Raw genomic sequence first — 23,338 nt, 5'->3', positions numbered from 1 at the left:
TGCACTCCAGCCTCGGCAACAAGAGCGAAACTCCATTTCAAAAAAAAAAAGAAAGAAAGAAAGTAAATGCCAAACATATGTCAATTACTGATGAATGGAGGGAAATGATCACATTTGGCAAAATTAGTTCAAAATGAATAAATCACAGAAATTCTCCTCCCATAAGAAAATACCTAACTTGGATCTTCAGGAATAAGAACCAGAGATCCACCAGACATTATACATGCTATAATTTAGGTATACTGCACAGAATTACACTCTATCACATTCTCAGTAAACTCCAGACATCTTAGTCTTACCGTTGAATAAAACTGCTGCCAATGTCTTGTCTTGGTTTAACAATGAAGCTAACGTAGTTTGGAAACAAATAAGAGCTATCATTGGACAGCAAGACATCTATCTAAACCAAACCTTTAGCAGAGAGATCAGTACAGATTATGATACAGACCCCAAATCACACAGGTACACACACTTTATTAGTTTCCTCTACAAGACACAATAACATCAATCTTTTTTAACAGGAATCTCAGTTCATTTGAGAGGCCAAATAGATCCAAAGAAGGAAGATGAAAATTAAATACTTAAATTAATCAAAAGGCACTACGATACCACCTAAAACCTACTGCCTCAGTGGCAGTAGGCTAAGGAAGATCAAGCTACAGCACATCATCTAATGTGAATGTTAGCAATTACATAGCAGGAAGCATGTTTGCTTTCCAGAAGACTATGGTACAATGTTCATTTGGGCCCAAGAGGATATTTGGCCAGGAAAGGATCAAGATAGATGAAGGTAAAGCCAAATCGAAAGGGATAGGTACAAAGGAGAATCCAAGCTACATAGTCAAGCAGATGGTGATGGATCAGGCTTCTTCCTCCCAAGAAACATTTGCTGCACTGTACTGCCTCCCCCTTCAACCACCCCCCACCCCCCCACCCAATGTCTGCTCAAGCTGAGCTGCCTGCTCCTGCCTTACAGGGTGCTCAGCTACCAGGACTAGGTTTGGGGTTGCCCAGGGCTCTTGCTATAATTTAGCATAGACCTTGGGGAGAACTGGTCACACATGGGTTGCCTTTGTTGCTAGTTGTTCTCAACAAAGAAAACCCTGAAGCATTCACATGCAAAGTAGTCTGAGCTTCCCCAATCACAGTCAAACACCCTCACACAACATCCTCAAAAGTCTGAAATCTTGTAGCAGCTGAGCTATAGTTAAAGCTGCAAGGCCCACAGAATTATCAAGGAAGCCAGAATGAGATAATGCAGGTAGGAAGTCCCAGCAGTTAATCTCAATCCGTCTTTCCCCAGTTCGGATAAGCTCTAATATACCTGATGTGGGATGTAGAAAGCTACACTGGAGCAAGCCGGGTCTTCTGCTGAATTTGTCATCAAATACCAAGGGGAAACAAGGGTGGGGTGGATTTTATTCTCAAAAAGCCTCAGAAGTTACTCTATTATAAAGGGACATGGCTGAATAGGTAAGAAACGGATTCTCCATTGTGAGTTCTCCTGATGGCTTCCGCAAGGATCATAGAGATGTCAATCACCTAGAAAGGCAAGAAAGGAAATCAGGTTACTATCATATGGTCAGAGATGACTGGCCAATTTGCAGACACTGATGAGCAGCCAGGCAAGTGCCCTTCCTCTTAAAACTGCAACACTGTGCTGTTTGCCTGTCATGAGGCTGCACTCAGCTATTCTTCATAACATTTTTAAGATAGCCACTTAGGGCTGGGCACGGTGGCTCACACCTGTTAATCCCCGCACTTCGGGAGGCCAAGGTGGGCAGATCACTTGAGGCCAGGAGTTGGAGACCAGCCTGGCCAACATGATGAAACCCCGTCTCTACTAAAAATACAAAAATTAACCAAGCATGGTGTGGCGCACGCCTGTAATCCTAGCTACTCGGGAGGCTGAGGCATGAGAATTGCTTGAACCCGGTAGGTGGAGGTTGCGGTGAACCAAGATCGTGCCACTGCACTCCGGCCTGGGCAACAGAGCGAGACTCTGTCTCAAAACAACAAAACAAAACAAAACAGCCACTTAGGAAAGAGTCAAAATGCTAATTGAGAAAAAACGCTGACTCTGGTTCATCAAAATGGCTGGGCACTGTGGCTCACGCCTGTAATCCCAGCACTTTGGGAGGCCAAGGTGGGAGGATCACTTGAGCCCAGGAGTTTGAGACCAGCCTGGGCAATATGGTGAAACTCTGTCTCTACAATAAAACAAAAATTAGCCAGGCGTGGTGGTGGTGTATGCCTGTAGTCCCAGCTACTTGGGAGGCTAAGGTAGGAGGATCGCTTGAGCCTGGGAATTCGAGGCTGCAGTGAGTCAAGATCAGGCCACTGCACTCCATTTTGGGCAACAGAGTGAGACCCTGTCTTAAAAAAAAATGGTGGTAGGTTCGCATTTAAAAATCCTTCTGAATAGGCTGGGCGTGGTGGCTCATGCCTGTAATCTCGGCACTTTGGGAGGCCGAGGTGGACGGATCACCTGAGGTCAGGAGTTCGAGACCAGCCTGAGCAACATGGAGAAACCCCATCTCTACTAAAAATACAAAATTAGTTGGGCGTGGTGGCGCATGCCTGTAATCCCAGCTACTTGGGAGGCTGAGGCAGAAGACTCACTTGAACCCGGGAGGCGGAGGTTGCGGTGAGCCGAGATCACGCCATTGCACTCCAGCCTAGGCAACAAGAGCGAAACTCCATCTCAAAAACAAAAAACAAACAAACAAAAAAACCTTATGAATGAAAAAAAAAAAGACTAAGTTGAAAAAAAATCCTTAAGAATGACATCACCTGTAATCTCAGCACTTTGGGTGGCTGACACAGGAGGACAGCTTGAGGCTAGGAGTTTGAGACCAGCCTGGGCAACATAGGGAGACCCCGTCTCTACACATAATATCAAAAAAATTAGCTGGGCATGGTGGTGCATGCCAGCTACTTGGGAGGCTGAGACAGGATGATTGCCTGAGCCTGCAAAGTTGAGGCCGCAGTGAGCTTTGATTGCACACTCCGGCTGGGGCAACAGAGCAAGATCCTATCTCAAAAAAAAAAAAAGAATGACGATAATCCTCCAATTACACATATTAATTTCAAAAAGCTCATAGATTAATGTGAACATTTTTAATTAAGCAAGGCCTTGTTCTTTAAGTGCAAGAGCACTCAAACTTTAGTGACTAACACTTACTTGGGGAATTACTTTAAAATACTGGTTCCAGGACCTCTGGTTTTATAGGTCTTAGGTGGAGCAAAGGAATCTACATTTTAATAAGAACCTTAGGTCCAGAGCACACTGAGAAACACTAAAGTTGGTAGAAGTGTACAATCAGTTTAAAGGTTTCACATTATATCTACAGGGGCCGATAGTTAAGAGTTAGACAAACACATACTGTAAAGTATGGACTTGAAAACTTTAATTTGCATCAGAATCACTGGGAGAACCTGTTAAAATGTAGAATCTTAGGCTCCATCTTCCAGAGATTCTGAGGTCTAGCAATTTAAACTTTTAAACAGGTGATTTTCCCAAGGCTTGGCAGTTTGAAAAGAAAAAAAAAAAAAGGAAAAGAAACAGGTGATTTTTAACTTTTGGATCACAAATTCTGATGACAAGACTAAATCCTTCAGACCAAAGAAAGATATCTTCAGAATCCAGAGACCTAATTCAACGTAAGTAACCACCTCCTAAACACATAGAAAAGGCTTGTTTTGCACAAATCTCATCCTCACCTGTATTTTGGAGCAATGCTTCATCTTGTCCTCCTGAGGTATGGTATTGGTGACTACTACTGCCTCAAAGCATGCGTTGTTGATGCGAGAAATAGCAGGACCGGAGAAGATTCCATGAGTCAAGATGGCATAAACTCTGGTGGCTCCAGCTGAGAGAAGTCTAGAGGGAAAAAATGTTGATTTGGATTCATCTTACTTGTCATTGCAGAATTTTAGTCAGGAAGGAGCATATTAGCCTGCTTAGGCTTCCACAACAAAATACCATATAAAAAAATAAAAAATAAAAAAATATTATAAGGCACAGTGGGTTAGGGGAAAAATTTTTTTAAGGAAAAGAAAATACCATAGAATGGGTGGCTTAAATAACAGAAACAAATTTTTCACAGTTCTGGAGGCTTAAAGTCCAAGATCAAGGTGCAGACAAAGTAGGTGTCATGCTGAGGCCTCTTCTCTTGTAGGTGGCCACCACCTTGCTGTGTGCTCAGATGACCTCTTTGTGTGTGAGTGTGAGTGTGTGTGTGCATGCATGCGTGCGTATGGGGAAATGCTGGCCAGTTCTCCAGCATTTTCTTCTTGTAAGGGCATTCATCCCATTGTAAGGGCTCTGCCCTAGTGACCTCATCTAATCCTAAATACGTGCCCCTCAAGGTAACTCCAAATACCATCACATTGGGGTTAGGCCTCAACATATATGAATTTGGGGAGGACACAATTCAGTCCATATCGAGAAAGAACTGCGCTAAGAACTTATCTGAATAGGTCTGAGTTAGTGTAAAAGGACTCTGGCACAGACTGCTGCACTTAACAAAATCCACTTCTTCTTCTTTCTGGGCACATAGCTGAACTACATTTCCCAGCCTCCCTCACATAGTTCAGTGTGGCCATGTGGCTTAATTCTGGCTATTAAAATGTGGGCAGACACAATGTACATCAGTTTTTGGTTGGACTTAACAAAAATCTTCAGGGGTGATCCTCTGTGTCCTTTTCCTTTTCTGGCTGGCCAAAATTGAAATGTCTTCCAAGGTAATCTTGGAAACCCCATGTTAAAGATATAGCACCAAAGATTGAAAGAATCTGAGCTCCTAACTATTGCTTAGAAAAAATGAGTCCAACAAGAACACTTGCATTGGAGTGCGCCATGGACAAGAAGGAAACTATCATGTTAGGGAGTTGATCTGTTATAGCGACTAGTATTCCCTTACTTGTACAAGGATGAAATGGGTTTTATGAATGTTTACTCCAGGATCCCAAACCAAGAATCATTCACCACATTTTTTTTTTAGCACCTATTATGTGCCAGGCACTGTGCAAGGCACAGACACAAGAAAGTTTAAAAAAACCATTCTCAGGGCTGGGTGCTGTGGCTCACAGCTGAAATCCCAGCACTTTGGGAGGCTGAGGTGGGAGAATTGCTTGAGCCCAGGAGTTCAAGGACAGCCTGGACAACATAGTGGGACTCCATCTCTACAAAAAAAAAAAATAATAATAATAAATAATTACCCAGGTGTGGTGGCACTTGCCTGTAGTCCCAGCTACTCAGGAGTCTGAGACAGGAGGATTTCTTGAGCCCAAGATTTCAAGACTGCAGTGAGCTGTAATTGTACTACTACACTCCAGCCTGGGTAACAGAGTGAGACCATGTCTCAAAATAAAAATAAAAGTAAAAATACCATTCTAAGAAACAATACTGCTCATAGTGGCTTGGATTGTTAGTAATGAGGGGCCACTTAAAATCTTAAAGAGTGATGGGATCGAGCCTCAGTTGCAGGAAGATTAGCAAGCATGGAGAGATGGAGTGGGGAGGTGAGAGAACGGTGACTGGCAATGGAGAACAGAGTGGGGAGGCAATTTAGAACACTGTAGGCAAGAGATGACAAGTAATATAAACATTAACCTATCACAGGATTAGAGTGAAAAAAAGAAGTAATAATGAACAAAAATAGCAGCTGGTAAAACAGACAGTCGAGAAGTAAGACCAAGGGTTCCAGCTTAGGTAAAATAAAAATATGAGCATACACGCCTGTCTGCTCAGGATTTTTATTTTAACTCATTAAAACAAAAAACGATCACATGTAGCATACTCAGGGTGATCAAAAAACTTTGGTAATCAGGTGATGGTTGTCAAACATTGTGAATATAGTTAATGTCATGGAATTGTACACTTAAAATAGTTAAAATGGCAAATTGTGTTATATGTAGCTTAGTACAATATAAATTTAAAAAAATAAGAAAATCTGAAAAAAAAAATAAGAGTACTCAACAATTTCTATGTATTATAATTTAAGCCTTGGGTGATAAAAATCTCACAAAGTTACTTATCCCCTCACTTTGGTTCCAAAAGGAATCAGCAGGCTGAAGACATTCAGACAGCAATTGCTAGCTTTTTCCTTCTAACTACCAGCCCCATCAATCCACACTTACTTGTCAGCTGCATGGCAGATTGTGCCACAAGTGTCAGCCATGTCATCCACAAGGATGGCCACCCGATCCTTCACATCTCCCACAAGCACCATGCGGTCCACTTCATTGGCCTTTTTCCGTTCTTTGTGAATCAAGGCAAAGTCCACATTCAGCCTGTCTGCAATGGAGGTCACTCTGCAAAACAGAGGGTGTTCATATGTATGTGTGGCTTCTAAGACAAAAGAAATGGACTAAAGAGGCTGGGGGCGGTGGCTCACGCCTGTAGTCCCAGCACTTTGGGAGGCTAAGGTGGGCGGATCACAAGGTCAGGAGATAGAGACCATCCTGGCTAACACAGTGAAACCCCATCTCTACTAAAAATACAAAAAATTAGCTGGGCATGGTGGCGGGCACCTGTAGTCCCAGCTACTCGGGAGGCTGAGGCAGGAGAATGGCATGAACCCAGGAGCTGGAGCTTGCAGTGAGCTGAGATCGCGCCACTGCACTCCAGCCTGGGTGACAGAGCGAGACTGTCTCAAAACAAAAAAAAAGAAAAAAAGAAATGGACTAAAGAATGGGCTTGTTTTGGGGAGGAGAATACTCCTTGAAACCAATAGTTCCCAGGGCTGGAAGAAAGAAAGCAACTATAATTGATTGACTTCTCAAAGGCAAATATCACAAACTGGGTTTTATAAACCAATGCCTCCATATCTCAACAGAAGCTTATGAATATACTGATCAAACTTAGATGAGTATTCATTCTGGGTAGAGGACAGACACCCTCACCAGTCCTGGGAAGCAGCATAACGCTAAGACACGCACGTTTATTTAATGGATTGGCAACAGAAGGAATGAGGAAAGAATTAACTAATGCCAGTAGTGCACAGACTGTCCCAATTCCCATCATGGAAGACCTGTGACTGGGGATGTGGTGAGAAGAGAACCTGACTGGCAAGAAAGGAGCAGCATCCAGCATGTTCCAATGCCTGTGCCCTCATCACTTCCCTCAGTGCTGTTGGCAAAACATCCATCAACTGTCACTGTCAACAGTACCTGGACACCAAGCTTGGGAGTTTCTTTCACAATTGCTAGACAGAAAGTTATACCAATTACCCAGACAAGCTAGACATCTCACCATTCGGTCCAAAGTATCTTCTAATCAAAGAGAATTCTTATTTTTCTTATTACAAGAGAAAATAAACCAGACTAGAAGGTGAGATAGAAGACAAATTTGTCTTTTGACAAAGTACCACATAATTCAAACAAAAATCTATTCAGTGTAAGTGACAGTGAGCTGCCCCAGTGGCATGTCTGTCCGTGCTCCACTGTGCCATCTCCATCATTGTGAAGCAGCCTGTGCTAGGGGATTTGTCGTGTTTTTTAATGTAGAACTGAAGAAACTATAGCATTTTGTCCTGTTTCTCTTGTGACTATGGTCACATGAGTTTTTGCTGGTAAGTGAGAACCTGTGACCACATAATAAGGTTTGAACCATAATCTAGGTAACATTTGTACCTTGATCTAAACCAACCATACCCTGTACTCTCCATTACTACTGCATAAGCACATAACATCAATGGTAACCAATTTGCTTGGAATGATTACTTATCCAAGGCAAATGCATGATCAATTAGTTCAAGTATCCCAAACCAACCATACTCAAAGGCCAACAAATTCAGTGACCAACAAAGCATAAAAAGGGCTAGAAAAAGTAACTCTCTACACCTTTTGAGGAGACAACTACTGTACAAATGAATATCACACAGGGATCTCTACCTACTTCCCAAACCCTGCCAAGACAGAAGTGATAGACACTCAATTGGAAAATACTCCATCACTATAAGACAATGATAATGAAAAAAAAAAAAATCAGGTAGCAGTAAGTTGTCTACTAAAGGCAGTTTTCCTAGACCCACCTTTGGAAAGAAAATCCTGCCTATTTCAAATGTGACTATTTTCTAAGTCCCATAGAAAGATATGAAAATAATGACCGACAAATTAAATATGACAACTACTAGTTGGGGGGATGTTTCTTAGGCTGTCTCTAGCATTACAGATGGTAACTAGCAATTACATGGGACTCACCAACCCATATATCTGGCTGGATAACAGAACTCAAGTTCTCAGCTTATCAGTTCTGTTGAAGTTACTGAAATAAAAGAGGTTGTTGAGAAACAGTCATTGAAGATTTGAATGGCTTTTAGAAAGTTCTGAATTGGCTCTTCCTAATCATCTGTGTTTTGTAGCTCTTCATTCTATTTCCACAACAAGAAGAACATGTGTCACACTTTTGAATGCATTACTAACGAGTAATCCACTAAGGAAATCAAGAGCTCTTACTCTGCACCATGTGAGCTGCAAAGCACAGTTAAATGGCAATCCCTGGCAATCAGTTTGTTTAAAATGTTAACATCTTGGCTTTAAATAAAAATGTCACACTTTACTTTCCTTCCTGCTTAATATTTTAATCCCAAGGATCAAAATGATCTAACCAACAGCATTGTAAGAGGAGTGTAAAAGCGAATTTGTCCACCAATATGTGGTTCAATAGCAGCTGCTATTCATTAGAAAACCACATTTTCTACCCTTCCCAAAAGGTTTATAGCTGTATTGCTAGCTCTGTAGCGCCAAGTTACTCATAAGTTATAGTCAAATCCATAATATGATGATTTAGGACCCCTTTTCTGTCTTGTCTTCTGAGTAGTAACTGAGGACAGTAAAAGAGGAGACGGTAAAACTATATTCAACCCATGTGCTAGCTACTTACATCCATTCAAAAATACTTAAAAACTGGGGGGAGCGGGGAGGGATAGCATTGGGAGATATACCTAATGCTAGATGACGAGTTAGTGGGTACAGCATACCAGCATGGCACATGTATACACATGTAACTAACCTGCACATTGTGCACATGTACCCTAAAACTTAAAGTATAATAATAATAATAAAGAAAGAAAAATATATATATATAAATAAAAATACAAAAAAAAAAACTGCCACTTGGACAGAAAAACTTCACTTTGTGACACAACCATCTGAAAGATTTTCCCAGTACATTGGGAACAATACTAATTTCAACCATACCTCTTAGCTCCACCAGCATCAGGTGAGACAATAGTGCAGTTCCTCCACTCAGAGATATTCTCCCTTATCCACTTTAGGACAGCCGGCTCTGCATACAAATTGTCTACTGGGATATCAAAAAAGCCCTGTAGAAAGAAGCTGGATCAGTTTTGCTTCACTTTCCTTCTCTTCCATTTATAAGTGGCAAACACAAAGCAGTAACTTGCTCAGAGAATGTCTTACTGCAACATTCAAACTGATGGGAAGGCAGGCCCAGTGTGGTAGATTATAAAAGCCTCCTTGAATCTGGGCTATGTGAGAGAGCCCAGCCAAGATCAGCAAAGCCAGCCCTCAGTCAACCCATGACTGAACATAGGAACATAAGTGAGCCCTTTTAAAGAATGGCTAAGTTCAGACAAAACCATTAAGAACTGCCCAGTCAACATGCAGACTCAGTGAGTTAGTAAATACTGCTTTATGCCACTAAGTGTCAGACTGATTTGTTAAGGAGTAAAAGCTAATGGATAAACCCGTTAGAGATGCTATGGTATATAAACTTAATGGAAGCTACTTATGATAAATAGTCACAATGAATAATTAGAAATCAGGAGATCTGTGTTCTAATTCTAGTTGATACAAATTAGTTGTATTTCTCAATTAAGTCATTCCTTTCCATAAAAGGAGTACAGTCCCTGTCCAATGTACTTCACTGAATTCCCACAAGCTTGAAATGGTAATGATTTGAAAAATCTCTTTGAAAAAATATAAAATAAAAGTGGTATTCCACCCCCCTTACTTTGGGTTTGTGCTGGAAAGTAGGCTCCAATATCTGTGGCTCTAAATTTAAGACCATGAGGCCAGGCATGGTGGCTCATGCCTGTAATCGCAGAACTTTGGGAGGCTGCGGCGGGCAGATCACTGGAGGTCAGGAGTTCGAGACCAGCCTGGCCAACATGGTGAAACCCCATCTCTACTAAAAGTACAAAAAAGTTAGCTGGGCCTGGTGTCAGGTGCCTGTAATCCCAGCTACTTGGGAGGCCAAGGCAGGAGAACCGCTTGAACTGAGGAGGCAGAGGTTGCAGTGAGCCAAGATCGTGCCACTGCACTCCATGAATATTCAAGGGGAATAAGAATGATAATAACAGCTCCTATCTATGAATACCTGTCATGAGCCAGGCATTATAATATGAATTTAATGTTTTATACTCACAATAATGAAAAAGTATATGTTCAGAGAAATTAAGTAACCTTCCCAAGCTTACAAAGCTAGTAAATACCAGAGCCTTTATTCAAAGTAGTTCTGATCCCAAAGCCTATGCTCTTCCCATAAAACTAGACTGCCTCCCTATCTAACCACCTGAAATGACTAAGATCATGAAGTATGCTTAAGGTGAACACATTTAAAATGTTGTTGATATCTAGTTTATTTCAGATGTACTTGGGCATAATTTTTGGCTTCTCTGCGGTCTTCAGCATCATCAGTCCTTTCCTCCCACCTTTCAAACACCAATATTTAGCTTCCACTGATACCTGAATTTGAGAAGCATGTAGGTCCATGGTAATAATATGATCTGCACCTGCTACAGATAGCATATTTGCAACAAGCTTGGCTGAGATTGGCGCCCGGCTCTAAATGGAGGGGAGGAAAGAAAAGAAAAACCAAAAAGCCAATTTGAAAAACAATTCATTTACTCAAGAAACTATTTATTTTGTACCTACTATGTTAAAGGCACTATGGTACCCAGAAATTCATAGAAGGAGACATGGCCATTGACTTTAAGTGGACCATAATTCAGAACAAATATTAAGTGGAACATCACTTTTCCAAATCAGGATACACTTATCAATAAAGAAAATACCTTCCTAACTTTTGTTTTCTTAATGTACACATTTTCAATCCTATTCAAGTGTTTCCAATGCTCAATTATTCAAACTAGGCAGACTTTAAAAAATAATTTTATTAAAATCTCTTTCAACACATACATACGCAAACCTTTAACACCTAACATGTCAAGGTTTGAAGATACATCACAGAATAGATATTATAGTTTCCTTTGTAAATCACATCACTACTTACTCATCTGGAGGTCAACTTTCCAACAACTATGAACTCCTCAAATAAAACATACTTGCTGCACTGTAAAACAGCAAAGTCCATGCATGCCTTTTTTTTTTTTTTTTTTTTTTGTAGAGACAGAGTCTTGCTCTATCGCCCAGGCTGGAGTGCAGTGGCATGATCTCAGCTCACTGCAACCTCCGCCTCCCGGGTTCAAGCAATTCTCCTGCCTCTGCCTCCCGAGTAGCTGGGACTACAGGCACGCAGCACCACGCCCGGCTAATTTCTTTTGTATTTTAGTAGAGATGGAGTTTCACAGTGTTGCCCAGGCTGGTCTCAAAACTCCTGAGCTCAGGCAATCCTCCCGCCTTGGCCTCCCAAAGTGCTAGGATTACAGGCGTGAGCCACCGCACCTGGCCCATGCCCTTTACTTTATACTCTGTTGGAATAAAAATATCTGACCTTCTTCGAGGCATTGTGCGTAAAATTGGGCATTAATTACAATAGACTTGCAAAGTTTTACGTATATGCCTTATCCTCTAATATACCAGGATAAGGTGAGAGAGATATATAGTTTATCTATCTATCAGATCAAGTATTCATATAACAGACTTCAAATTTTATGAAGAGGTCACAACTAGGATCCCAATCTTACACTTTGAGAGGATCTACCGTAATTTTAAAACATACTCCAGTACTCCAGAGGAGTTGGTGCTTAGTCTTACTGATACAATTAAAAATACCAGTGAGCTAACTGAAAGTTATATATGTATCATTGTAATAAAATACAGACTACAAATGTGTTGCTTTATACAAACGAATTATATTTCTATTGTTTTGAAGATAGGGTAATACCTAAGAAAAGGTGATTTTTTAAATTCCCCCTAAATATATATTTGATAATTTTGGAATTTATTTGTGATTTGGGGCAAGTGCTCCTGCTTCCTCTGCTCAAAAAATAAGATTCTGCTCCTACCTTATCTTTCTTATCCTGCCGGGCATAAGGGAAGCATGGGATGACTGCAGTAACCCGGCTGGCTGAAGCAATCTTGCAGGCATTAATCATGATCAAAAGCTCCATTAAATTGTCATTGATTTCGCCACAACCACTCTGAACAATGTAGACATCCTCTCCACGTACACTTTCACCAATTTCCACACTACAATGAGGAAAGAAAGACAACATGAAATAGATTTTAAACCACTGTACTGTCAGCCCTCCATATCCATAGGTTCCACATCTATGGATTCAACCAAGTGTGGATTGAAAATATTTGGAGGAAAAATTGCACCTGTATTGAACATGTATAGATTTTTTTCTTTGTCGTTATTTTCTAAATACAGTACAACAACTATTTACATATTATTTATATTGTATTAAGTATTATAAGTAATCTAGAGATGATTTAAAGTATATGGCAGGGCTGGGCGCAGTGGCTTACGCCTATAATCCCAGCACTTTGGCAGGCCAAGGTGGGTGGATCACTTGAAGTCAGGAGTTCAAGACCAGCCTGGCCAACATGGCGAAACCATGTATCTCTACTAAAAATACAAAAATTAGAAGGGCATGGTGGCAGACGCCTGTAGTCCCAGCTACTTGGGAGGCTGAGGCACGAGAATCGCTGGAACTCAGGAGGCGGAGGTTGCAGTGAGCTGAGATCACACCACTGCACTCCAGCCTGGGCAACAGAGTAAGACTCTGTGTCAAAAATAAAATAAAATAAAATAAAATAAAATATATGGGAGGGCCTGGCATGGTGGCTCAGCACTTTGGGGCAGGGGGCAGGGTAGAAGGAGGATCATTTGAGCCCAGGAGTTCAAAACCAGCCTGGGTAATACAGTGAGACCCCATCTCTACAAAAAATAAATAAATAAAAATAAAGTATAAGGGAACATGTGCATAGATTATTTCATATGGCCAGGCGTGATGGCTCACGCCTATAATCCCAGCACTGTGGGAGGCTGAGGTGGGTGGATCAACTGAGGTCAGGAGTTCAAGACCAGCCTAGTCAACATGGTGAAACCCCGTTTCTACTAAAAATAAAAAAATTAGTCAGGGTGTGGTGGCTCACGCCTGTAATCCCAGCACTTTAGGAGGCCGAGATGGGTGGATCACCTGAGGTCAGGAGTTTAAGACCAGCCTGGCCAACATAGTGAAACCCCGTCTCTACTAAAAGTATAAAAATTAGCCGTGCATGGTGGCACACGTCTATAGTCCCAGCTACTCGGGAGGTTGAGGTAGGAGAATCACTTGAACCCGGGAGGCAGAGGTTGCAGTGAGCCGAGATCATGCTACTGCGCTCCAGCCTGGGCAACAGAGTGAGACTCTGTCTCAAAAAAAAAAAAAAAAAATTAGCTGGGTGTGGTGGCAGGTGCCTGTAGTCCCAGCTACTCAGGAGGCTGAGGCAGGAAAATTGCTTGAACCGGGAGGCAGAGATTACAGTGAGCAGAGATTACAGTGAGCAGAGATCGTGACTCTGCACTCTAGCCTGGGTGACAGAGCAAGACTCCATATCAAAAAACAATATATATATATATATTTATATATTTATATTATACTATTTCATATCTGCAGATTTGGTCTTGGGACCAATCCCCTGTGGATACTGAGGGATGACTTTACTATACTTCTATAGATAATAAGGTCTAAGAAGAACAGCTTCCCTACTAGTATGCTGTGAATGGTGACAGCTACATGTGGATATTGATCACCCAGGCTTCAGGAGATCCTCTGAAGGAGCCTCTATACCAGAAGCAGTTCACTGCCTCAGTTTACTCCAGTGCACTATACGAATATTACCATTTTCTATGGTAATATTTTCTAATATTACCATGTGACAGACATGAAAAAGATGCATGAAATGGTTGGCACATGTTAGTCTAAAGTACTTACAAATAACCGGACCATAATTTTAGCAGGTGGCCTGTATCTCATTTCATATAGGTACATGTGATGTACATAAAATTTGATGCATCACCTATTACTGTTACAGAGACCATAAATAGCAAAAGAAGTAGAAATATCATAAGGAGTGAATCACTACTGTTCTATAATGACACTTTAACAGAAGACAGTACCACCTCTACCGTACTGGCAATTTACCCAGTAAATATTAAATGTTCATATGCTCATCACTGTACTAGGTGCTAGGGAAACAATGGTGAATAAAATGTGGTCCTTGCCCTCATTCTGCGTTAACTGTACTCTGGTCCAATTACTAAGTAACTCCATAGGAATTTACTCTAAGTATGAAGTAGGGCTATATTTTACCACAAAAGTTTCAATGCCCATACTTGGGTCTCTACCAAGAAAAACCTATCATCTAGAAAAAAAAATCACCTCTTCCTGTTCACCAGGTTTAAAAAAAAAATTAAAAAATTTTTAAAAACCACCTTAGTGATACCTCAAACAACACTATATTCTCAATTAATCCTCTAGGTGAAGGAGAGGTGTATGTGTGTATATAGACAAGTAGATCAGAATGGCTGACAATACCTATTGAACAAGAGAAAACTTCAGTTCAAATCAAAAGGCAATACAGTTATTAAATAAAAGATCCATACTTCTATCTCACTCTAAGCACTATCTTCTGTGTGGCTTCAGGAACTACCTACTGTCCTATTTCTGTCAAGATCACTTTTACCCACCCTTCTCTCCCCAAACAAAACTTCAAGGAGAACTCCAAAAGGGACTTATATGAAAACTGGCAGAGGCAATTCTATTGCCAGAAGAAGCTGACATAGGAGATAATTACTTATTTATTCCTGTCTAACCCAAGATGAAAGGGAGCTGGGAGTGGTGGCACATGCCTGTAATCCCAGCTACTCAGGAGGCTGAAGCAGGAGGACTGCTTGAGCCCAGGAGTTCAAGTCTAGCCTGGACAACACAGGAAGACCCTCATCTCAAAAGCAAGAAAAGACAAATGGGGTTAGTTTATGTTGTAAAGCAAGAAAAATAAAAGCAAGTGAAAAAAAATCAAACTAGAAACCAATTAAAATCAGGGAAGCTGAGATTCCTGGCAGCCAGAACAAAAAAGAAAATGCTTAAAAAAGGATAAACCTTTTTTAAGACTGGACGCAGTGGCTCATGCCTGTAATCCCAGCACTTTGGGAGACCAAGGCAGGCAGACTGCCTGAGCTCCCCATTTCAAGACCAACCTTGGCAACATGGCGAAACCCCGTCTCTACCAAAAAACACAAAAATTAGGCGTGGGGACATGCATCTGTAGTCCCAGCTACTCGGGGGGCTGAGGCAGGAGAATCGCTTGAACCTGGGAGGCAGAGGTTGCAGTATGCGGAGATGAAGCCGCTGCACTCCAGCTTGGGTGACAGAGCGGGACTCCGTCTCAAACAGAACAAAACAAAACAAAACAAACAGGCAGGGGTCATTTCAAGGGACTTTTGGGACGTTTTCAGTTTTGTTTTTTTTTTGTGAGACAGAGTCTCGCTCTGTTGCCAGGCTGGAGTGCAGTGGCATGATCTTGGCTCACTGCGACCTCCACCTCCCGGGTTCAAGTGATTCTCCTGCCTCAGCCTCCTGAGTAGCTGGGACTACAGCCGCACGCCATCACACCCAGCTAATTTTTTGTATTTTTAGTAGAGACAGGGTTTCACCATGTTGGCCAGGATGGTCTCGATCTCTTGACCTCGTGATCTGCCCTCCTTGACCTCCCAAAGTGCTGGGATTACAGGTGTGAGCCACCATGCCTGGCTCAGATCTTTCTTTACTACTAGCTCTGCCCTTTGAGAGATTTCAAGCTAAAAGAGTCACTTTTAGGTTTTATGTTAAACAACTCTGTGGTTGGGAGGCAGAGGCAGGAGGATCGCTTGAGCCCAAGAGTTTGAGACCAGCCTGGGTAACATAAAGAGACCTCCTCTCTACAAAACAATTTAAAAATTAGTCAGGCATGGTGGCAAGTGCCTGTGATCGCAGCTACTGGGGAGACTGAGGTGAGAGGATTGCTTCAGCCCAGGAGTTAGGAGCCATGATCATGCCACTGCACTCCAGCCTGGGTGACAGAGTGAGACCCTGTCTCAAAAAAAAAAAAAAAAAAAAAAAAAAAAAAACTCAGAAAATTTTAATCCTGCTCACATTCATCCTCCATATATCAGCTCCTTGACCAAAATATCCATTTCCCTGGAGGAGAATGAAAGTCAGGCAGGCATATTGATTTCCAATCATGTATCAGAAGCCTATGGCTCTTGTTTCAGTCAAGAACACAGAATATCATCTGTGCCCCAAACATTCACTTGCCAGAGTCAGGATGTTTGATTAAAAGTTGGAGAACAAATGAACAAATGTAGTTTGACAATTGATATCAGACAGTATAAGGGACAAGCTATTCCGCTATGTTTTTAAAGCTTTATCATTATCAAGTAAGACCAGAAAACAACATTCTTAGACCACAGCGGCTTATCTCCCTTTACAAATGCCTCAACTATCAGTCAATATAAAAAATACCCACAAAATTGCTATATTGTGCATGATGTTACTCGATATCACTATTTAGAGGTCTCACTCATAAAATTCTTAGGATTTTTTGCCTGGAAGTTTCTAAATAACTTTATGAAAATAAAAACCACATAATCCATTGCATATGCCTTTATCCCTCTGGCTGTCAGGAAGCCAAGGGATACAGTTAAAAAAAAAGTAACACTAGGCTGGGTTGGTGGTTCACACCTGTAATCCCAGCACTTTAGGAGGCCAAGGTGGGCAGATCACCTGAGGTCAGGAGATCGAGACCATCCTGGCTAACATGGTGAAACCCCGTCTCTACTAAAAATACAAAAAAAAAAAAAAATTAGCCATTAGCTGGGCGTGGTGGCAGGCACCTGTAGTCCCAGCTACTCGGGAGGCTGAGGCAGAAGAATGGCGTGAACCCGAGAGGCAGAGCTTGCAGTGAGCCGAGATCGTGCCACTGCACTCCAGCCTGGGAGACAGAGCTAGACTCCATCTCAAAAAATAAATAAATAAATAAATAAATAAAATAAAAAGTAACACTAAACTTTAGAAATTGTTTTATGCCAAATAGTTGCCACAATTACTGTAGTCCATGGTTCTATAAGGCTTCTGATACCTACCTTAACAAACGGTTTGTACTTGTGACTATCAAACATACTTCAAATCCTTTCTTGAAAGCAGGTGAGATATTATTTAAAAATTAAATTATCACTGCTAATTAAAACATCAAAGGCCATCTGATAAATATATAGCTTTAGTAGAGGTGATTATTTTATTTTTTTAATTGTATTTATTTTTTTTGAGACGGAATCTCACTCTGTCACCCAGGCTGGAGTGCAATGGTGTGATCTCTGCTCACTGCAACCTCTGCCTCTCGGGTTCAAGCGATTCTCCTGCCTCAGCCACCCAAGTATCTGGGACTACAGGTGTGTGCCACCACACCCGGCTAATTTTTGTATTTTTAGTAGAGACGGGGTTTTGCCACATTAGCCAGGCTGGTCTCGAACTCCTGACCTCAGGTGATCCGCCTGCCTTGGGCCTCCCAAAGTGCTGGAATTACAGGCGTGAGCCACCGCACCCAGCCGAGGTGATTATTTTAAAAATATACATATTCTAACATCACATAAGGCTTGAATAATAATTTTTTATAAATCACTTATCAAACAAAAAATAAAAATAAATAAAAATCACTTATCAGCTTACCACCCAATACAGTCGCTAGTACCATTTTTGTTATTATATCACTTAATAATCAACCAACAGCTCAGCTATTTCTCAAAGCCAAACTTTTTTTTTTTTTTTGAGACGGAGTCTCGCTCCGTCGCCCAGGCTGGAGTGCAGTGGCAGGATCTCGGCTCACTGCAAGCTCCGCCTCCCGGGTTCACACCATTCTCCTGCCTCAGCCTCCCGAGCAGCTGGGACTACAGGCGCCTGCCACCATGCCCAGCTAATTTTTTGTATTTTTAGTAGAGACGGGGTTTCACCGTGTTAGCCAGGATGGTCTCGATCTCCTGACCTTGTGATCCACCCGCCTCGGCCTCCCAAAGTGCTGGGATTACAGGCATGAGCCACCGCACCTGGCTCAAACTTTTTAAAATTAAAAGCTACCTTCAGCATAGAAGGGTGTTTGTTATAAGGCATGTATCTAATAACTTGAAAAGGTTATTTAACTGTTTAAAAAATGTGGGGCTTTTGAAAAGATCTTACAAAAAATGAAATAAAAGTAGAGAAACTTAGAAAGAAAATACATAAATAAAATAAGGTGGTGCAAGTAAACTAGGTGATACCGCCTTGTTTTAATGTGTATAATTCTAATTTCACTTATTAAGACCAATCTTTCCCTATAGTAGTACTATAACATACAGACTTTGTTTGACAAAGTCTTAAAAAGTCCGTGAATTGCACTCCGATTATACAGCTTGGTTCAACAAGTCCTCTAAAAATCTTAACCTTATTCTTATGGTTTCTTCTAAGTTATGGCAGTGATTGAGAAGAACACTTGTGCCTAAAACCTGTTTGCTCCTAACATAATCTATTAAGTGGAAAAATCTAGTTCAGCAATTTAGAGAGTAATACTCCTTGTTCTCTCCCTCTAGTTAATGGAGTGTTCTCCAAATGGCTTTGGGCCAATCATTCTCTCAGCTGTTTTGGTGAGGCCAGAAGACTGGCTGTGTCTATCCAATGAGTGAGAAAACTAGCTTCTCAGACTGGCTGTGTCTATCCAATGAGTGAGAAAACTAGCTTCTCTTTTCCCTTTCCTTTAAGGTCAGGCATAACTGTATCCAATTGAAATGGAATGTCAGGAAACACCAAAAGTGAATCTAAAAGGTGGATAGTATTCTTAAGAAAATCTGAAGAATTTAGATTATGAAGATATTGGCATGTGCAAAATACATGGGATAAACTAACCACAACCAGAAGATACAGTTCTCAGGAAAACCTTAGGCAACCAAAGTTCAAGTCTTCCTCCTCTCAGCTAGTACAGAATAGCCAAATAAACCAAAGTTATTTACAAATATTGAAAAGAGAATAGAGTCAAAATTTTAGAATATCTAAAAGTTTTTAAGCCAGGTGAGAGATCTTGTCAGCAAAAATTTAAAGGAACAATAATACCCAGAGCTGGGCAAGTTACTCTGCATCTTACTGTAGTTCCCTTATCTGTAAAACAGGGATAGTAACAGTTATTCCTCATAGCAGTTTTGAGGGGATTAAACACAATGTATACTAAATGCTTAGCATGGAAACTAGCACATCTTAGGCATTCACTATACATTAAATATTATGGCAGGGCACGGTAGCTCACACCTATAATCCCAGCACTTTGGGAAGCCAAGGTGCGGAGGATCACCTAGGTCAGGAGTTTGAAACCAACCTGGCCAACATGGTGAAACCCCGTCTCTACTAAAAATACAAAATATTAGCCGGGTGTGGTGGCACATGCCTGTAATCTCAGCTACTCGGGAGGCTGAGGCAGGAGAACTGCTTGAACCTGGGTGGCGGAGGTTGCAGTGAGCTGAGATCACACCACTGCACTCCTGGGCAATAAGAGTGAAACTCTGCCTCAAAAAATAAATACATAAATAAATATTATTAATATTGTATTATTGCTGATGAGATTGGTTCAACTTTTCTGGGGAATAATTTGGCAACAGGTATCAAAAGCATGAAAAATGGTATCTACCCTTTAACTTAATAATTACCTTCCTAGGGATTTATTCTAAGGAAATAATCAGAAATGGCCAAAGATTTATGTTCATGGATTTTTATATAAAAGCATTAGATCAAAAACTGGAAATGTCCAATAAGAATTTGGTTATATAAAATTATGGCATAACCATAAGGTAAGACTATATAGCTATTTAAAATTACATGAACTAGCCCACCTCAGTGGTGCATGCCTGTATTCTCAACTACTTGAGAGGCAGAGGCAGGCAGATCACTTGAGCCCGTGAGTTTGAGGATGCAGTGTGCTATGATTGTGCCTGTGAGTAGCTATTGGACTCCAGCCTGGGCAACATAGTGAGACCTCATCTCTAAAAAATAAATTAAAATCTTTAATAATAAAAAAATAAAATCATATATACTAAAGGGAGAAACTGTTCAAAATATATTGCTAAGTGAAGAGAGCTATAAATATATTAAACATTCTTGAAAAAGTGTATCTTACACAAATATCTGGGAGGTCAGAAATGATAATGTGACATTTATGTCAGGTGGTGGAATTAAGAGGTATATCTTCTCCCTTCCGTGTTCTACATTTTCCACATTTTCTGCAATATTATCACCAGCCCTTCTTGTCAACATTTACTGTTGTACTTATTGTGTTTTGGACAAGATCCTAAGAACTTTACTTCTATCTCATTTAATCCTCATAACAAAAGTATGGGTAGGTACTACTTTACAGATTAGATTATTGGGGCAAAGAAAGGTTAAGGATTCAGATCCAAGTTCTCTGATTTCAGCACTTTTAACACCCACCCCCTCCGTGTGTGTGTGTGTGTGTGTGTGTGTGTGTGTGTGTGTGTGTGTGTGTGTGTGTGTGTGTGTGTGTGTGTGTGTGTGTGTGTGTGTTTCCTAAATAACTAGACAGCCAAGGATGATCCTTATGTTAGAAGAAAAGCTACTCTGCTCAAGAGAGCATCAACCAAGAGTCACCTGGGGCAGCAGTTATAGGGAGCAGTTACCATTTCTTCAGTATAGGAAAAACAAAGATGGGGGAACTCCATTAAAAAAAAAATGTGATCATGTTCAATGAAGATTTCAGAATATCTAGGAAACAAGAAGCTAATGATTAAGCCAGAAACAAGAAAATCTAACCAGTCAGCAATTATCCATGTTGGACTTAATAGAAATCAATCAGTAGAAAACTAAGTTGTCCTCCCCCTCTCCTCTCCCAATATAGCCTCAGGTTCTGGGATGCTGCATTATGCAGAGGGCAGAAGGATTAACACCAGGAGAAAATAAAGCTTTCATGCCTTCACATTTTTCCTAGACGCATAGGAAAAGGATTAAATATCCACAGGGGCCAAAGAAAATCTCTAAATGAAAAACATTCTTGTCCCCTAACTATATTGCCAATCACAAAGTCTAGTCCTGTTTTGTATTCTTTATTAAGGCCCATGAGCCATAATGGTTTGGAAAAATCTAAAGACAGCAGTTTGTAAGCCTCTTTTAACTAAGGTATTGCCTGGTTACAGATGGCAATGTTTACACTATCATTTGCATCACAATCAGTAGCACAATAATTCGGGAAGAAGCTGTCCATTATCGATGACATTATCAGCTGGGTCTAAAAGAGATAAAGCGAGTTAAACTTGGAAATCACTCCAAAGAAAGCAAAAAAGTAAGCAAAAACATTTAGGAAAAAATATTCGAAATATTCTTATCTGATTATTAGGTGAAAACTTTCCCCTTAACAGATCTGTAAGATTGTGGGCAGGGCTCTGATTTAATCGATAGGGTAACAATAAAATACAAATTACACCTATCAGAAACTAAAGATCCCACACTTAGGTGGAAGGGGCACTGAAATAATCAGGTAACCAAGTCATCTCTAAAACAGTCCCGTGGTGCCGGTAGAGGGTGTAAGTCGGAGTCGACGAAGCAAGTTTTACTGGCAAAGCAATGGAAAAAATGCAATTGCAATGCACTGTCCAATGCTGGTCTTCCACTACATTACCTGTCCTCAATTATCTTTAACATTCAGGTATAAAATTGCTTCCTAAATTCCCTACGCAGAGCTTAAAGAAGGAGCCAAGTCCAGGATGGACTCGGTTACTGAAAAATACGCTTTTGCATTATCTGTACCACTAGCTGCACTGGGGAAGGTCAAACATTCCAGAATTGAGATTTCCAGGATTTTTTGGATGGCTCAAGCTGAGATGCTGGCTATCAAGGATGCAGAGTCAACGCATCACTTTAACAAATCAACTAGATTTATGGCTCCAATTACTCAGGTAGATGATTCATAAGATGAGAAAAGCCAACGCTTGCTGATCTAAGGGAAGTCGTAATAATTTTGGCGCCTGCAGTACATAATGTCAGTTTCCCTCAACACCAAGCCGAACGGACCAACACCATTTCGAATCAAAGAGCTGCTTATTGGACTCTAGGAAAAGAAAGACCAGGAGAGCTCAGTACGCAGGTAGGCTCTCTAAATGCAAGCTAGTCTAAGAGCTGAAGCAACCCAGTCCAGCCTGGGTGGCTCAACAGCAAAGCCAAGCCACGTGTCCCTACCGCCCTGGCTAAGCGTCGGTCCCCTCTCGTCGCTCTATGCAGCCACTATCTATTGGGTCCCCCAGCCCTTGCCCTCAAACGCATAAGCTTCGCCTCACACTCCATCTTTTGACTCCACCCCACCGCACGGTAAGAATGAACGTGACCCTCCCGCGAGAGGTAAAATAACGGAAACAGCCCGTGGGGTAGGCTAGTCACAGAGCTGCACCCTCTCCCCCCATCCCCCAGTCTGTTTGAGCTCAAGCGGCGACCCCATTCCTCCTATCCTCCGCCGCCTGGGCAGGTGAGGTCTAGTCGGGGTCCCAACTTGGTCCTTACCAGGTCTCCTGGTTGCTGAATTTCTTAGTCACCACCTTGCCTAGCTCCAGGCCCAGGCGGTCAGCAATTTTCTGAGATAAATCCTGGTGGGAACTGCCGCTGAAGATTTTGATATTCGGCATCCTGGCCAACTACCCTAAGCACTCCGCTAAGCGATCACGGCTGCTGCAGAGACCGAAACCGAAGTCGGCCAGAGACTCAATACTAAGCGCTTTGCGTTGCTACTCCGCCATCTTACATTCCCGCCCGGCGCGCGGCTCTAAATTACCCAGAGCGGCGGAGGTGGGGTCAGCGGCGAAGTCCACACCCCGCTGGCAACGATTAGCTAAGAGGGAGCGAAGGGCGGGGTTTGGTCCTCGCTGTAGCCCTGCCTCTTTCCGATTCTCTCAGGTATTGGGTGAAGAGCATGAACGGGGGCGAGACTAACCCATAGCCCGGCCCCCTGTAGCTAGGCGGTCGGGGACAGGAGACGTTGGACTAGGGGTGGAGGGATGCTGGTGACGTCTGGGGCCAGATCGTTCCCGCTAGCGGGAAATCAACCATGCCTGCTTTTTTATTTCCCCTCCCTCAGCGCAGGAAAG

The 23,338-nt window shown here is 41.7% G+C and overlaps 1 protein-coding gene across 2 annotated transcripts; it reads right to left on the bottom strand.

Moving 5' to 3' along the window:
* Positions 1-454: 454 nt before the first annotated feature.
* PRPS1 (phosphoribosyl pyrophosphate synthetase 1) lies at positions 455-23,080 on the bottom strand. 2 transcript variants are annotated; one of them, XM_054472711.2, is made up of 8 exons: positions 22,758-23,026; positions 12,219-12,402; positions 10,717-10,815; positions 9,208-9,332; positions 6,145-6,318; positions 3,724-3,883; positions 2,623-2,703; positions 1,362-1,542 (listed from the first exon to the last, which is right to left on the bottom strand). In XM_054472711.2, the coding sequence occupies exons 1-7, from the start codon at positions 22,877-22,879 to the stop codon at positions 2,659-2,661; spliced, it is 909 nt and encodes a 302-aa protein (XP_054328686.1). In that variant the 5' UTR covers positions 22,880-23,026; the 3' UTR covers positions 1,362-1,542; positions 2,623-2,658. The 2 variants fall into 2 exon arrangements, with proteins under 2 accessions (XP_054328685.1, XP_054328686.1); XM_054472710.2 differs by lacking the exon at positions 2,623-2,703 and having other exon boundaries at positions 455-1,542; positions 22,758-23,080.
* Between the last annotated feature and the right edge of the window lie 258 nt (positions 23,081-23,338).

The sequence above is a fragment of the Pongo pygmaeus genome, chromosome X (genome assembly GCF_028885625.2).
Source record: "Pongo pygmaeus isolate AG05252 chromosome X, NHGRI_mPonPyg2-v2.0_pri, whole genome shotgun sequence".
NCBI classification, from domain to species: Eukaryota; Metazoa; Chordata; class Mammalia; order Primates; family Hominidae; genus Pongo; species Pongo pygmaeus.
Note: the sequence above shows the minus strand (reverse complement) of the source record. Positions and strands in the feature narration are given on the sequence as shown.

Coding starts and splice junctions, on each gene's coding strand:
- PRPS1 (XM_054472710.2), bottom strand. CDS start 22,879: ATGCCGAATATCAAAATCTTCAGCGGCAGTTCCCACCAGGATTTATCT. Junction 12,403..22,757: donor TTCAGCAACCAGGAGACCTG/GTAAGGACCAAG, acceptor TCCTCATTGTAG/TGTGGAAATTGGTGAAAGTG. Junction 10,816..12,218: donor GGCAGGATAAGAAAGATAAG/GTAGGAGCAGAA, acceptor CCCTCCATTTAG/AGCCGGGCGCCAATCTCAGC.